Raw genomic sequence first — 15,826 nt, forward strand, 5'->3', positions numbered from 1 at the left:
CAGGGATACATTTATATGGTAGAAATCCACAAACACACATGCAAACCAGGCTAACAGATCTGGTGGAGAAATAAGGATATGTTGTCTCTCTACTTAAGCCAAAAGTTTGAGAAATGATGGAGGAAAGGATGCCATTTCTGATCTAAGTTTTTTTTTTTAGTCTTCACATTATACCAACCTTCCCTCTGCTGCAGATATATATTTTTTTCTCAAGGGCATATGAGAATACTGGAATGTTATTCATCTCTTCAAGGTATCTTTAAGTTCATAAGTAATGACTGGATGGAAGAGGGGAAGAAGGAGGAAGGAAGGAGGAAGGAGAGAAGGAAGGAAGGAGGGAGGGAGGAGGGAGGGAAGGAAGGAAGAAGGAAGGAAGGGAGGAAGGGGGGAAGGAGGGAAGGAAGGAAGGAAGGAGGAAGGAGGGAAGGAGGAAGGGAGGGAGGGAAGGAGGGAGGGAGGAAGGAAGGAAGGAAGTCGGTCAGTGGCTGCCAGGGACCAAGAGATAAGGTAACAAGAGGGTCTGTTCTGAGTGCAGTGTTTCTGATGGGTAATGGAATGTTCTAGATTTAGCACAGCCTTTGGAATGCACTGAATACCACTGGCTGTATGCTCTGTGACATTGTAATTTATGCAGTGAATTATATGTCAATTTTAAAAACTAAAGAAGCACATAGTCTACACACACGCAAACATGCAGCCACCTGTGGACTAGGGCTTAAGCAACTACTCTCTCCTGCTAAGATGAGGAATCATATGCATTTTTATAGAAAAGGGGGCTTTAAACATGAATTGTTGACTGATAGGATATCTTTCTAATCATTAGAAGTAATATTTCTAATCTAAGAAATAAATAAAGCAAGACCCTGCTACAGCTTTTCAAACCATGCTCCAGAAAGCACAAACTTCCGACAGTGGGTGCTGGTGGTGGCCTGGGCAGAGGCTGTAGCAGAAGGAATCCTTTGGCCAAACTGCCCTTGGGAGCCGGAACTACCCTTGTAGCTATGAAAAAAAAAATACCAGAGCTGGTCTGACCCAAGGGGACACCTCCCCATCCCTGAGCTTACCAACTTGAAGATAATGTCCTCACAGTGGGAGCCGCACAGGCCGGGGACCTGCTGCTATGGGTGGAACTGGGAAATGACTGTGTTTGGAAATGGAGTCACAGAGTCATTATAGATAGGACCAGTTAGGAGGATGTCCCACTGGAAGCAGGGACCCTAAAGCCAATGACTGGTGTTCTTATAATCAGTTGATGTGGCCAGGCATGGGGGCACATGCCTGCAACTCCAGAGCTGTGGAGGATTCCAAGCCCTACGAATGTGTTATGTAGTGAGACCTTGTCTCAAAAAAAAAAAAAAAAAAAAAAAAAAAAAAAAATAGAAGAACCAGACCTCCCAACACTTTTAATCCCAGTGCTTAGGAGAGGCAGGCAGATCTCTGTGAGATTGAGGCCAGCCTGGTCTACATACTGAGTTCTAGATTAGCTGGGGCTTCAAAGCACGAAAAAAGAAAGAAGAAACAAAGTTGATATCACACAAGAACATAGGGACAGCCCTGTAGTCACAGAGGCAGAAATTGGAGCGACATTGCATTTACAGGACAAGGAACGTGAGGGGCTGGTTGCTGGTGTGGAGCAGGCTGACCCGGAACCTCCCAGGCACACGTGACCCTTCACACAACTCCTTCACATCACACCTTTGGCTCCCAGAACCATGAGAGAAGAAATGAATGCTGAATAATCCAGCTGTGGCACTCTATTACAGAAGTCATGGGAAGCCAGTGCAGGGACCTTCTCTGGTCACATACTCACCAACCATGACAGAGTCCCTAGCTCAGAGGGCGACACAAGGATTAAAGGAACAGAGTACAGAGAACACAAGGCGGGATTGTGACCACCGGTCCCTCGTCCTCAGCCCGGAGCCTCCCCAGCCCCAGGCTCCACACTGATCCCAGGAGACTATGAGGCCAATGGGGTACCCAGCTGCACTGGATAGTGTCAGTTGTCAACTTGACACACCTGGGTTGAGGGAGCCTCAGTTGGGGAATTGCCTCCATAGGACTGGCCTGTGCCTATGTCTGTGGAGCATCTTCTTGATTGTTGAGTGATGTGGGAGGGCTCAGCCCACTGTGGGTGGTGCCACCCCTGGGCAGGTGGTCTTATGTTGCATAAGAAAGCAGGCTGAGCACAGGCCAGCGGAGGAAGTCAGTAAGCAGCGTTCCTCCATGGTCTGTGCTCCAGGTTCCTGCCCTGAGCTTCTGCCTTGGCTTCCCTTGAGGATGCACTGTGAGCTACAAGCCAAATAAACCCTTTCCTCCCTAAGTTGGTTTTGGTGAGTTTTATCACAGCAATTGAAAGTAAATAGAACACCAGCTCAAGGTGTTCTATTCTTCCCTTGGGTCCTCAGGAGCGGCCTCTGTGGCGCTGACTCAAACACTCATCTTCTGCCAGCCTTGAACCCGTGTACTAAAAGGCAGCTCAGCAGGCAGGATGGAGAGAGGTACACCCTCTCACCCACAAGACCTTCCAAGCTACTCTTCCACTGACTCCTCCACAGAGAGGGTACATATATTACAGCATCCGTGACCCAGGGTGGCATAACCATGTGCCCCACCGGCCTTACAGAACCTACCCCAGGGAGGACCTCAGACTTCCTTCCCCTGACCCTGTCTGTGGACATGGGGGATGGGCACGGCCAGTGGTGTTGCCAGGAAAGATTTTTTTAATAATGACCACAGTTGCCAAGCCAGCTATTCAACTACCAAGACTTCTATCTCTGTGCCAGGCCTCTTGTAGCCAAGCAAGGACAAAGGTCATGTCATCAGATGCAACAATTGGTCCTCATGGATTTCTTAGGAGACCTCCCTGTGCTAGTGTCCTGTCCATGGGCACCTGGCCAGTGACCTGGGTGGTGAGAACCCCGGTGTAAGTCGTCCACTATGAGCACATGCTCTACTCCTGGCCTAAGTTCCTTAGCACACTCCACTGAGCCTGGGACCCGTAGTCCCCTCATATGTCTTGTATGTCTGGAGTGTGGATGTGAATCTAGACACCAGATCTCAGTGGGTCATGCTAAGAGGTGTTGGAGTCTGTGACAGAGCAGAGATGACCCCAACCCCACAGCTGGGGCATACAGAGAATATGCCATAGTGTGCCCTCTTGGGTTGGACTCACTTTTCCCGGCTGATAGCAGTGACCTGCAAAGCCAAGTGGGCAGTTTCTGATCTTTGAGATCAGATCTTTTCCAACACATTAGCTAAACTAGACAAGATCTTGGAAATAACACTCTCTACCTCTGAGCCCAGCAGCACACCGCATGGAGTTGCAAATGGCATCCGATGGCTGGGAATGGCTGTGCGTGTACTGTGGGCAGAGCCAGAGAGAGAAGAGGGGCAGGGAGGATGCTTGCAAGATCATGGCTGCTGCCTGGCTGAGCCCACTCCTTGGAGTCTCTCCAATAGAAGATGGGGTGGTTGATCAGCTACATAACAGATTTGGGGAACTCCTAAGTCATGTTAACCAAAGGCTTCCAAAACGTCTACAAAGCACCCATCCAAACTCGAAAGTCTCATGGAACTCACTGATTTATGACTTTTGGCTGTTATGGTCTTCATCCTGTCTGGGTCCCAGATCACCACATCCGCATCTGAGCCCACAGCAATCCGCCCTTTCCTTGGGTACAGGTTGAAGATCTTGGCTGCGTTGGTGCTGGTGGCAGCCACAAACTGGTTCTCATCCATCTTGCCAGTAGCCTGAAGACAAGACCCACTCATGAGGGGGAGGAAAGATGAGCATAGACCAGGGTCTGTAGCATGGTCCTAGCCTCCCATGGCTGAAAGCTGACCACCCTCTAGAGTATAGAGCCTGGTCCCATCAGAGCAGGACAACTATAGAGGCCTGCTGACACACAAGAGACACTACAATGGTCTCCCATGTCACCCAGGCCCAAGGTTTATAAAAGGTAAATGTAGGCCAGGGAGATGGCTCAGTTGCTAGTGCTTGCCACACAGGCATCATGACCCAAGTTCAATCCCCAGAACCCACGTAAAAAACCAGGTACAGCAGTGAGCACCTATAATCCCAACAGTGGGGAGATGGAGACAGGATATCTGGCCTTCAGAACTAGCCAGCCTTACCTACCTGCAAAGCTCCGGGCCAGTGAAGCCTTGTCTCAAAAAAAATAGGATGGAGGCTGGTAAGATGACGCTACAGGTAAAGGTGCCTGCCATCAAGCCTGATGACATGAGTGTGCTCCCCAGGACCCACATTGTAGAAGAGAATTGACTCCTGTAGGTTGTCCTCTGACTTCCACACATACACTGTGCACATGCACACCCCCAGACATACATATACACACATGCTACACACATGCACATTCAAAATTAAAACCCAATGAAACTTTTAAAAAAAATATGGAAGATGGTGCCTGAGGAGAGAGCCTGAGGTTGACCTTCACACACACACACAGAGAGAGAGAGAGAGAGAGAGAGAGAGAGAGGGAGAGAGAGAGATGCAGTTTCAGGTCAGTGATCACAGTGACCTTGGGCTTCATTTGTAACAAGAATTTCCTCTCAACCCACTCAGTACTCCAGCTCCAAACACTTCTCTCTCTCTCTCTCGCTTGCTGTCTCTCTGTCTCTCTCTGTCTCTCTCTCTGTCTCACTCTCTCACACACACAGAGTTCACAGTGCTATTTTATATTAACTAAAGCACAGCTCTAACCAATGAACAGCTTTTCATTCTTCATACAAGGGCTGTGGAGTCAGGAGGCCAAGGACTACACCCCAGGGCTAGTTTCTCATAGGTCATGCCTGTCCTCTGGCCTCATCTGTGCCCATCTCTAAAAAGGAAGATTCCAGAGCTCTGAAGGCACACCCTGTTGGCATGTCGGTCAGGCAGAGTGCTTGTAGAACATTCCAGGGGACAGACAGGGTACTCCTTACCACTGCCTTGTCCCAGACGACGGTCATCCTCTCCTCTATGCCGTTCACGCCCTCGGGGATCAGGGTGAAGTTGTCCTTGCCCACAGCCTTCTGGGCAGTACTGTAGGGACAGTGGCCACTGCCTGTGACCTGGAGGTCTCCACTGGTGAAGACAGAAAGAAGGTATGGCTCAGAACTACATTCACAGCGCACAGGGTCTCATACACGCTAGGCAATCACTAGCCATATTCCCGGCCCGATCTCAACGCTTTAAAAGAAAATAAGGCAGTCACTAAATGAAAGCCAGTCACCTCAGAGCCCACGAGCAAGTGCCTGTGGACCCCCAGGTTGAAGTCTCAGTCTGTGCATGTCGCAGGAGACGTATTAGTGTGGGGCTAACGGCTTAGGACAGCTGAGGCTCTTGTGCTGGGCTCACAGAGCAAGTGCACTGGTCACAGCTGAGCAACATATCTGTGGGCTTGCCATTGGGTCCCTTGAGCTGCTAGAGATAAGGACCATTGGATGCAGCCAGAACCTGAGCCTGGAGGCCAGCATCAGTGATGAGATCCTGACTTGGTGCTTATAAACACATGCTGAGTCTACTTGGTGCTTATAAACATGCTGAGTCTACTTGGTGCTTATAAACATGTGCTGAGTCTACCTGGCACTTATAAACATGTGCCCAGTCTACTTGGTGCTCATAAACATATGCTGAGTCTACTTCAAAGGCCTGGGACACATCCATCACGTAGAGGCACAGGGACATTGTGTTTGGGGGTCACCTGCATTCGTTTATTCAGCAAAGCCACATCACATGCTTGTTGTGTGTCTGGTGTAGAGTGAGACCCTGATGGTCATGCAAGAACAGGAAGACCAGGTTCCTGCATTCCTTCTTGGTGTGCTGCATGGACCAGTGACTTGGTGTAGGAAGAAGACCAGAGCAAACTGGGGGAAGGAGTGATGTGGATGAGCTGAGCTGTCATTTAAAATCTGATGAGCAGAAAATACCTCGCTGAGAAGGAACCTTCCAGCAAAGATCTGACACAGCAAAGAAGCAAACTGAGTGTCCCGTGGAAGTGCTGAGCAGGGTGGGGAGTGAGTGCAAAGGCCCTGGGGGTGAGTGCACAGGCCCTAGGAGGGGTGGGGGTGAGTGCAAAGGCCCCTGGGCAGGGTCGGGGGCGTAAATGCAAAGGCCCTGGGGCACAGTCCTGCCTGGGGATGACTGTCAGCCCCAGTCTAGTGGACTGGACAGAGAGAGGCAAGGGCAGGGGTGGCCAGGTGAGGTCAGCCTGTAGTGAGGGCCAAGTGGGAGGTTATTTAGGGGTCAAGTTGAGGTCACGCTCGGTAGGCTCCTCTTTGGGAGGAGAAATCAGAGTGTGTCCTTAGGGAGGGTTGGCATGGTTCCATTAGAAGTCGTCAGCACCGTGGACAGCACGATGTTGGCTTGGGCACAGAAGGGCCGTAGAGGCCAGAGGCACTGACATGGGTGGCTGTGACCACGGGCAGAAGAAGCCATCGGGTCCTAGGGCCTCTTCAGCCATGTTCCTTCCTTAGTTGGCCAAGAGTGTAGGGTAGCACGCCAGGGTCAGGGCTGGGGTCGAAGATCTGGGGGCCCAAGAGGAACTTTGTTTGCTTTAGGAAGCATCCGCCACTCACTAGGCTATGGGCTTGGGTGCATGTGGAAGTCAATGGTTTCTGCATCGTTTGGGGACAGATTTCCACGTGGGTGCACACCCTGGCCTCTCCCTGCCTCACACACACACGGCTCCTTCTGCTGCAAAGTCCTGTCTTTTCCAGCCCTGACTCACTTCCTCCAAGCCTCGGGGTCCAGGCCAAGTATGCACCTCCCTTTCCAGGGCAGCCTGTCCCCTCAGCTCACTGTGTGGCCTTGATACTATATCGTCAGTCCGCTTCCCTCACACCGGCTGAGTAAAGGGGCTAGAGTGGTTGCACTCCTACTGTGCGGCACACACTATGCACACGTACCATCATGGATGCTTTAAGAGCAGTGGTGGCCGCTTATCCACTCATCCAGGCTTTTACTTGCTGTCCTATAACTAGATCAGCAATAGCAGGCATTTTATTCTCCCCACATGGCCAATGAGCAAACTCAGCGAGATGGAGACAGTGTATGTGCTGTGACAAGACTCTGTGACTGTGTCAAAGGCAGGACTTGAATCCTACGTGGAATGCAGTAGGTACATAAACTGTGCTGAACTGCTGTGAGAAGGTATCAACAAACATGAACACACAGTAGAGGTGAAACTGAGCCTCAGGTCCACGAAGGCCTGACAGAAAAGACACTGAGTTTTGTTTTGTGAACACAGACCCCAAGCCTCTCTCACTAAGCATCTAGCCCAGTCCCACCTGTGCATTCTCTGCCCCCAGAAGCCCCTGGGCCACACCCCCAACCCCTCAACCCCACGGTTCTCACCAGGCCAGCAAGGAAGTCAAGTGGTCAGGTGTGGTGGGGTCCGGACTCAGGGGAGGGGAGGTCACAAACGCCGCCGCCTTGGCCCAGTTCTTGCTCCAGTAGTGGGTGCCATCGGTCCCCAGGCTGGCAGCTATGGGCTCGCCGAAGACGAGGGGGCCTTGAGGGGTAAACACAAGGAATACGGTCATAGCCAACAGCTTCTGTGCTGACATACAAAAGGGAAGTCTGCAGAAGAGACCAGCTGGAGGCTGATCACCAGGCACTTTCCTCCCAGGCAACACCACGGGATACCCTGTGAGCACCAAACCTCACACCCTTCATGTGCTTCCTGGGGATGGCTCCAGCCGAGCTGCCTGGCAGCCTCTGGCCATAGCTGCTGCCGTCTGTTTTTAGACACTGCTATCACAGCCTCCTTTGCTGGGCTCACAATGGGAGGCAGAGGTGCATTTGCAGTCTTGGTTTGGTTCAGCCTGAGTCAATCCTCCATCGCAGTCTGGTCCCAGGGTTGTTACATTTAGAAGGTGATTTCGGGAAACACTGGCTAGGAATCAAGGAACGACCCAGAGAGGAGGAGAAGCCAGGAAGAGGGGACTGTCACCAGCTCCCAGCTACGGACCATGAACTCCACTCTGCCAGGGAGCCCGGGAGGCATGGGGCAGTCTGGGGGTCATCCTGAAGTTAGGGTACTGGGGTGTATCTCCATAGCCACTGCTGGTGGGCTGCCTCCTGAGAACTGGGTTCCAGAAGCCCAGATTCCTTCTGAACACACCACAGGTGGTTCCAGGGTGGCGGGACACCGCGACGGCCCCTGCCGCAGTTTCCCGGACCATTCTGCTGTCAAGAGGAGACTGGCTTTGAACTTCAGCAGAGCAGGTCTGCCCAGCAGCACTGAGATACTCTTAACTAGTACTGCCCACCCCAGCAGCCATGATGGAGGCCACAGGTGGCTCTGGAGTACCTTAAAGTGATCATGCCATGTAATCGTATCACATGATAGTGCCAGTTAAAAACGCCCTCTCAAATTCTCTTCGTTTAAATGCACATTGTTTTATGTGGCTCGTGGTCACATTCTGGCTCAGTAGCTCCACACAAGGCCTCCTTAACTTCCTGCCCCCTGCTGTTCCATTCTGATTTCTGTGTCCTCTGTGAGCCTGGGCTTCCAGATCCAGAAGATGGAGCAAAGCCCAGGCAAGCTGTGCCACTCAAGCCTCCATTTGTGAGCCTGGTCTTCAAAACAGTAAAACAAGGTCTTGGGGGCTCAGAGCTGCTCTGGCCTATCGGGTAGCCACAGGTGGCTATGGAGCATCTGAGGGCATGTGTAGCTAGTCAGAATTGACAGTGTTGTACATGTAAAATATGCCAGAGATTTGGAGACAGTACATTTAAAAACTGAGGTCAAATTAAAAAAAATTAATGATTTTTGTGCTGATGACGTACTAAAATAATATTTCAGGTATTGATTGCATTACTTATCTCATTGCTGTGACAAGATGCCCCAGAAAAGCAACTTCATGAAGGACGGGTTTATTCTGGCTCACAGCTGACAAGGGGAGGTGCGGTGGCAGCCTGAGGCGGCTGGTCACTTCGCAGCCACAGGCAGAAGCAGAGAAAAGGGTGAGGGCACTCAGCCCAACCTCTCCTGTTTGTTCAGGCTGAGACCCCAGCCCAGGGGATGGTGCCGCCCACGTGCAGGGTGGGTTTTCTCTCCTCAGTTAAACCATGAGGCAAGGACCATTACCCTGGCCACAAAAGAGGAGGTGGAGGCTCAGAGCTTGTCGGGACATGTGGTGTGCTAAGACTCAAACTGCGCAAACACACTCAAGGACACACCCGTGATAAGTCTCTTGAGTGATTTTGAATCCCGTCAAGGGTGCGGAGAGATGGTTCAGCAGTTAGAGGACCCAGGTTCCGTTTCCACCACTCACATGGTAGCTAACAACTCTCTGTAACTTCAGTGCCTTCTTCTGGCTTCCACAGGCATTGCACACACATGGTGCACTTTCAGACACAGGCAAAACAATCATACAGATAAACATAAATAAAACAAAAACTATTTTGTCAAAATCCAGTCAAGTGGACGCAGATGAACCCTCACAGATCTATTAAGTATGTGCATTAATTTATTAAACTCCTTAAGTTTATGGCTGTGATGGACATAGTGTTGTGGAAAGGACAGATGTGGGGGCTATGTTGTCCTTATTGCTGATTTTATCATGGCTGTCTCCATTGGCCCATGGTCAGTCTCACATCCAGTGTTGTGGAAAGGACAGATGTGGGGGCTATGTTGTCATTGCTGATTTTATCATGGCTGTCTCCATTGGCCCATGGTCAGTCTCACATCACTCAGAGACAGTAGTCAGGGATGGCCCTGTCCATGTAGTGGGTGTCCTACTTGGGTTCTTGCCCTGAATTCCCTCAAGGATGGGCTGGGGTCTGGAAGTGTAAGCCAAATAAATGCTTTCCCCCCTCAATTGCTTTTGGTTGTGGTTTTTGTCTTGGTCACAGAAAGGGAACTAGAATGGGGCGGTTGGTGGGGGGCTTGTCAGGCTTGTCTGAGTCTTAGAGCTGGGTAGCTGACCTATGCTAGCATTCCTCCAAGGCCAGCTCCTGCTGCCCCTGCACTGTAGGTTCCAGGAAAATGCCTCCCTCCTTCCCTCGGGCCCTGCAGTGACCATGAGCGCAGTCTCCTAATGGAAGCCCTGGGCGGAGCCCAGAAGAGCCATGTCAGGTGAAGAACCCAGGAAGTGGCCCAGAAGAGGACAGAGGATGCGGGGTCTGAAGGTCATCTCTCCCTCGTCATCAGCTTCACATGAAACCCAGGAGAGGCACTAAAGCCAGCAAAGCCACCAGGACACAGGTCTCATTTGACCCCAGGAGGCAGGGACCATTACCGTGAGAAGCTCAAAGCTTCTCAGGAACAAATGGTGCATTAGGACCCAAACTTAAAACCCACTCCATGCTATGCAACCCCAGGCCGCCCCTTCAGCGCTGAAGGTGGCCAGCTCCTGGCAGGCCTCTGCCCTGAACGCCCCTCTGTAACCCAGCTGCCCCTCAGGAGGATGAACACTACCTACCCCTCTTCCTGGCCATGGCGATGATATCTGCTGCACTCTTGCTCATGACCTTGGTGATGTACACAGGGCAATTAATCCGGCCTGCAATGGCGATGGCCCGGAACACAGCCTCGGCCTCCAGCTGGGGGACAGAACAAACAAAAGGATAGCATTGCGGGGGCTAGGGGCAGAGGGGGAAATGGCAGCCACTGAGAGCTCCCAGGACTCTCTCAGAATCCATGTCCTTCCACACTTCTCACTGAAATGTTCTTAGAAGAAAAAATAAGTGAAAATAAATCTGTCAGGAGGGTTAAGAGACAGATGGGTGTCTTGGACCTTGACTGGAAACAGTCTGCAGGTTTTGTTAGGGACTCTGTGTTCCCCCGTGTTTCCCAAGGAACACTGTATAAACATCAGGTCATTCCTGTGTCTGACTAGCATGTGTTATTCATTCACTAAATCTGTGGACCTTGGGGCCAGTTTGTTTAATCTCTACCTGCTCTAGACCAACCACACCAGCAGGACCAGCAGCCAAACCACCGTGAGGATTTCTATTTGGGGGTTGCTTTTAATTGACAATCTGCTGTGGCTCCAAGCTTGGTGCTTCTAGAAGAGTTTCAGGACATTCCACTCTGGGGTGGAGCTGCTCATTAAATACCCTGACACAACAGCAAGGAGAGAAGGGAACTGAGAGGGGAAGCAGGAATGGACCGAGCTGAGGAGAGGGGAGGAAGGGAGGAAGAAGAGAACCCAGCAGAGAGGAGGTGAGGGGCCTGGGGTGACTAGGCTGTTCCAGCTAAAGGGCTCTGGAATTTACTTAGCCCCCAAGTGCTGAGTGGGGAGTCCTCACCTCCTCGGGTCTGCTCAGAGCGTGGCCTTCCGGACCTGTGATGCCCATCTCCAAGATCCGTTTTTGTTCCTAGGAGACAATCGTGAATGAGCCAGAGTTGAGAGGAAGTGACTCCTCTAAACCCTTGCTGGGAATGGAGCAGAGAAGGTCCTTGGTAGGTGGCTCCTATAAGGCCTGACAGTGGGCTGAGGATAAACAGCTGCTCCATCCACCACCTTCACCTGCCCCCGCTCCCTGCACCCCACATGTGCACATCTCTCCACCAACACCCTCTTCATCTGCCCTCCCTCTGAACCCCAAATGTCCACATCCCCTATGCACACCCACAGCAATATCTATACCACTCTAGATCTCCCAGAACCAAAGAGAGGAAGGAGGATGCAAGGTTTGAATACAGCTGCTCCCATCAAAACTCAGAGAGCCACTGGGCCCCCATGTGGTGGTGTTGAGAGGTAAGAGGCCAGGAAGAGGGGATGCAGGCAGCAGGGGATGTTGACACCCTTCTGTGGGATTTTCATCTCAGGAATGGGCTAGTTCTGGCAAGAGTGTTTTTTACAAAACAAGCCTGGCTCCTCCCTACACTCTCACATAACCACATTTTTCAGCATGCACCTGCCTCCCTCTTCTGGTTTTCACCTGGCCTGGGGCAGCAGGGAGCCTTCATCAGAAGCTTATCAGAAGCTGGCACCACACTTTTGGACTGCCAAAACTACACTCCTCAACCATAATTCTTTTCTTATGTCTGGGCTCAGGTATTTTGTTACAGCCACAGAAAGGAACTGAAACAGAAAATTTGTCCCAGGAACTGGGGTTGTTGCTATACTGATACCCGAAAAAGTGGGCGTGGTGTTGAACCAAGTGATGGGCAGAGATGGGTGAGGGACAATCCTGGAATTCCCTAAACACAGTGTTAAGGTGTTCTGTGGGGGGTGTGGGGGCGTTCAGAAGGTAAGACCATTACAGGAAGTGTTTGGCTTCTGAGACTGGGTGAGAGGTCACAGTCAGAGAGCAAGCAGGTGCTACAAGGAAGGAAAGGCCATTCTACAGGGTCCAGAGAGATGAGGATGTCTCCTGTGGAACTGGAGGGGGTCACGCCTGTCCCAGATCTGTGCTGTCCCGGCCTGTGGGCTTTCATGGAAAACAAGGCTTGAGAGTGAAGATGCTGGACTTTGGGCACAGAAGGAACTGTGTGGAGACTTCTAACCACTTAGGTTGAAATAAAGAGGAGAAAGAATTATGTAGAAAGAATTCATAACTTCAAAGGAAGGAGAGCACAGGAAAAGTCCCAGTCAGGACATGTAAAGAATAAAAAAGGTGTGACCAGCCAAAGAGATCTGGAACAGCTGTAGACCCAGGCAGGAATGCACTGTGGCAAACACTTCTGGAAGAGAGTGAGGCGATGTGGCTGACGATGTGGCTGACGGTGGGGGAGGAGGAGGCTGACCCGAGTCAGGGAGCCCGAGCTGAGTGCTGAGCTGTGGGAAAGGCCTGGAGGCCTTGCAGGGCTCAAAATGCAGCCCCTCCACCACAGGCTCGGAAGGACAGGGCCTTGAGGACTCAAAGCGCCAGTTTCCCAGGGCTGCAGTGGGTCCCCTGCACTCTACCAATGATATGGCTCCCACTACCTCTCCAAGCGGCAAACCCTGACAGCGTCCACCTGCAGCTACTTCCATAGATGTACCGAAAGTAGGAGCTGTGGGGTCCTGGTGGCTCCTACCTAGATGGCCAAAGAGCTCTGGAACAGCTGTAGACCCAGGCAGGAATGCACTGTGGCAAACACTTCTGGTGTTTGCTGGTGGAGCTTTGGGAGAGAGGGCCCCACCCCTGGGACCCCACTATGTTAACACCAATAGCAACATGCAACACCTGCCCCAGAAAGCCACAGGCACCTAGGTGGTGACCCTAACCCCAGGAGCAGCCAATCATGAGGTAGGGCTGTCCAGAGCCTTGGAGCCTGGCCTCTGCCCCAGTGTGTCCAGGAGGTAGAACATAGCGTGAAAGATTATTCTGGGTTGAAGACCTAATGCCTACGCTGCTGGGTCTGAGACTTACTGCTCTAGGTTGGACCATTCCTGTTTCTGGAAGAGGAAGCTCTGCCCTGTGTTCTGTCTGCATCTTGAAGCAGACCCTTTGCTTTCAATTTTACCAGCTCTCTAGGAATTTGAGTCTCAGATGACTCAAGCTTTGGATTCCGGGGTTGATGTTGAAGCAGTTAAGAACTGGGACGGCTGGGACAGAGTGAATGCATTTCGCATGTGGGGTAGAAGTGAAGTTTGGGGGGCAAAGGGGCAGCAGGAATATTCTTCCTCTAAAACTTCCTGCTCTAATGCTGCTGAGAGGTGAGGGGCCTTTGTAAGTGGCTGAGGCCACTAAGAGGGACCGATGCTTCTCTTGGGAGATCCCACTGTCTGGAGAGTGGGTCAGGGACCACCAGAGCAGCTGTCAGCAGGCAAGCCCAGTGCTGCCCACCATGCCCACCATCCCCCTCCCACTTAATCTCCCATGGGCCCTCTCTTCTCTTCCACTTTTCTGCCCAGCTGTCCATGTTCCTCCTTAGGAGTCAAGCAGATGCTGGCACCAGGCCTGTAGATATCCAGAACTGAGTTCCAAAGTAAGGTAAAGTGCTTGCTGTGTGCTGGTTAGCTTTTGTCAACTTGAAACAAACTAGAGCCACCTGGGAAGAGGAACCCTCAGCTGAGGAATTTCCTCCATCAGATTGGCCTTTGGACTTGTCTGTGAGGCATTCTCTTGTTTGCTAATGGATATAGGAGGTCCAAGCCCACCACAGGTGGTGCCATCCCTGGGCAGACGGGCCGAGGCTGTATGAGAAAGGTAGCTGAGCAAGCCAGGGGAAGCCAGCCAGCGAGCAGTGTTCCTCCATGGCCTCTGCTTCAGTTCCTGCCTCCAGGTTCCTGCCTCCGGTTCCTGCTTTGACCTCCCTCTATGATGGACTGTAACTTGTAAGATGAAATAAACCCTTTCCTCCTCAAGTTGGTTTTGGCTAATGTTTTATCACAGGAATAGAAAACAAACTAAGACACCATGCAAATCTGAAACCTGAGTTCAATCCCAGAACCTACCAAAAATAAAAAATAAAAAAAAATAGAAAAGAAAAGCTGAATGCCTGTAATCCCAGCATGGGGGAGGCACAGACAGGCAGATCCCTGGGGCTCCCCAGCCAACCAGCCTAGCTGGATCAGTGAGTCCCAAGCCAGTGAGAGATCTTGCCTCAAAAAACAGAGTGGGCCAGGCATGGTGGTACATGACTTTAGTTCTAGCATTCAGGAGGCAGAGCCAGGCGGATCTCTATGAGATCAAGACCAGTCTGGTCTATATGGAATAGATTCCAGGTCTGCTGGGGCTACAGGGAAACCCCATCTCAAAACACAGACAAAAGAAGAAAAAAGCAAAAACAAAAACAGGGCACAGCCACTGAGGGAGACACCTGAGGTTGCCTTCGACCTCCAGTGCACACATGCACCTCACATGAGCATGTGCGCACGTGCGCGCGCACACACACACACACACACCACACACACACGACAAACCTCTTTATAACTAACCCAGTCTGGTATTCTGTTACAGTGATCGACCCCGACACACAAGGTTCTAAGAACTGATCTTCAGTGGCCATCCACCAGCCACCACCCACTACCCACCACTCTGCCAATCTGAGTCTCCCTGTGGGGCTCTCCTCTAGGGAGGTGAGATCAGAGAATGCAGAGTGAGTCCCACATTCTGACTGAGCATCTGTGACTTTGGGGAGGAGGCTCTTTGGGCTGCAGTTCCTCTTCTGGGCCGACTATATCCTAGGCACCAGAGCAAGCAGAGGTGGCACCTGCGTAAATGCCCACGTGGCACCTGTGCTGTGGCGAGAGCCGTGGCCCCAGCCTCACTGTCTGCTGTGGTTTCCTCTCCTGACATCTGTCTCTCTAGTGGGAAACCACTGCCTCCCATCTCTCCTCTCACCCTGACCGGGTCACCCGAGCTGACGGCTCACCTTCAGATCCGTCTGTTCCCATGCTTCTAGCCCCAGGAATGCTTTGATTTCTTCCCATCTCTGCGCACATTGCCCACAGCCAGCTGGGCTGCTGCTAATTTTAGCTTCCAATTTCTATGTCATTGTCCTGGAACATATCCCTGCCACGAGCTCCCAGCTCTACCAGCCAGGAAGGAGGTCACAATTCCAGCTGTGTGTCTACAGCCAGTGAGCACAAGTTTATCACGAGAGCATGAATTAGAAAACATTTCCAAGTTCAACAGCTATGTGGGTTGAAGGGAATAGGAAATTATTTCAGACACTGAAGCTGGGGTTTGTGAGGCATTTTTGGAAACCTTACCAAAAGATTTTATGATAAGAAATCTTGAAGCTAAATTGTTTAAATGGCTGTTACTATTTCTATAGGAAGGGAAGGATGAAGGGATGGAAGGAGGAAAGGGAGGGAGGGAAGTAAAATGGTGATGTAATAGGACAGAGACAAAGACAAGACAGTGTATGATTTAGTGGAATGATTGCCTTTCTCTTCTGAGACTCAAGTAAACATGCAGAAAAATGCCCCCCACCCCCAC

General features: G+C 51.4%; 1 protein-coding gene across 1 annotated transcript in view; it reads right to left on the reverse strand.

Moving 5' to 3' along the window:
• Nucleotides 1-15,826, reverse strand: part of Crmp1 (collapsin response mediator protein 1) — a gene marked incomplete in the record, with an annotated part of 69,760 nt that overhangs the window by 13,436 nt on the left and 40,498 nt on the right. Inside the window, 5 exon segments of the mRNA XM_017803379.2 lie at nucleotides 3,580-3,750; nucleotides 4,942-5,083; nucleotides 7,355-7,511; nucleotides 10,429-10,549; nucleotides 11,258-11,326. Coding sequence (XP_017658868.1) covers nucleotides 3,580-3,750; nucleotides 4,942-5,083; nucleotides 7,355-7,511; nucleotides 10,429-10,549; nucleotides 11,258-11,326 — 660 coding nt within the window.

The sequence above is a fragment of the Nannospalax galili genome, unplaced genomic scaffold (genome assembly GCF_000622305.1).
Source record: "Nannospalax galili isolate Female #2095 unplaced genomic scaffold, S.galili_v1.0 scaffold2927, whole genome shotgun sequence".
In the NCBI taxonomy this organism is placed as follows: Eukaryota; Metazoa; Chordata; class Mammalia; order Rodentia; family Spalacidae; genus Nannospalax; species Nannospalax galili.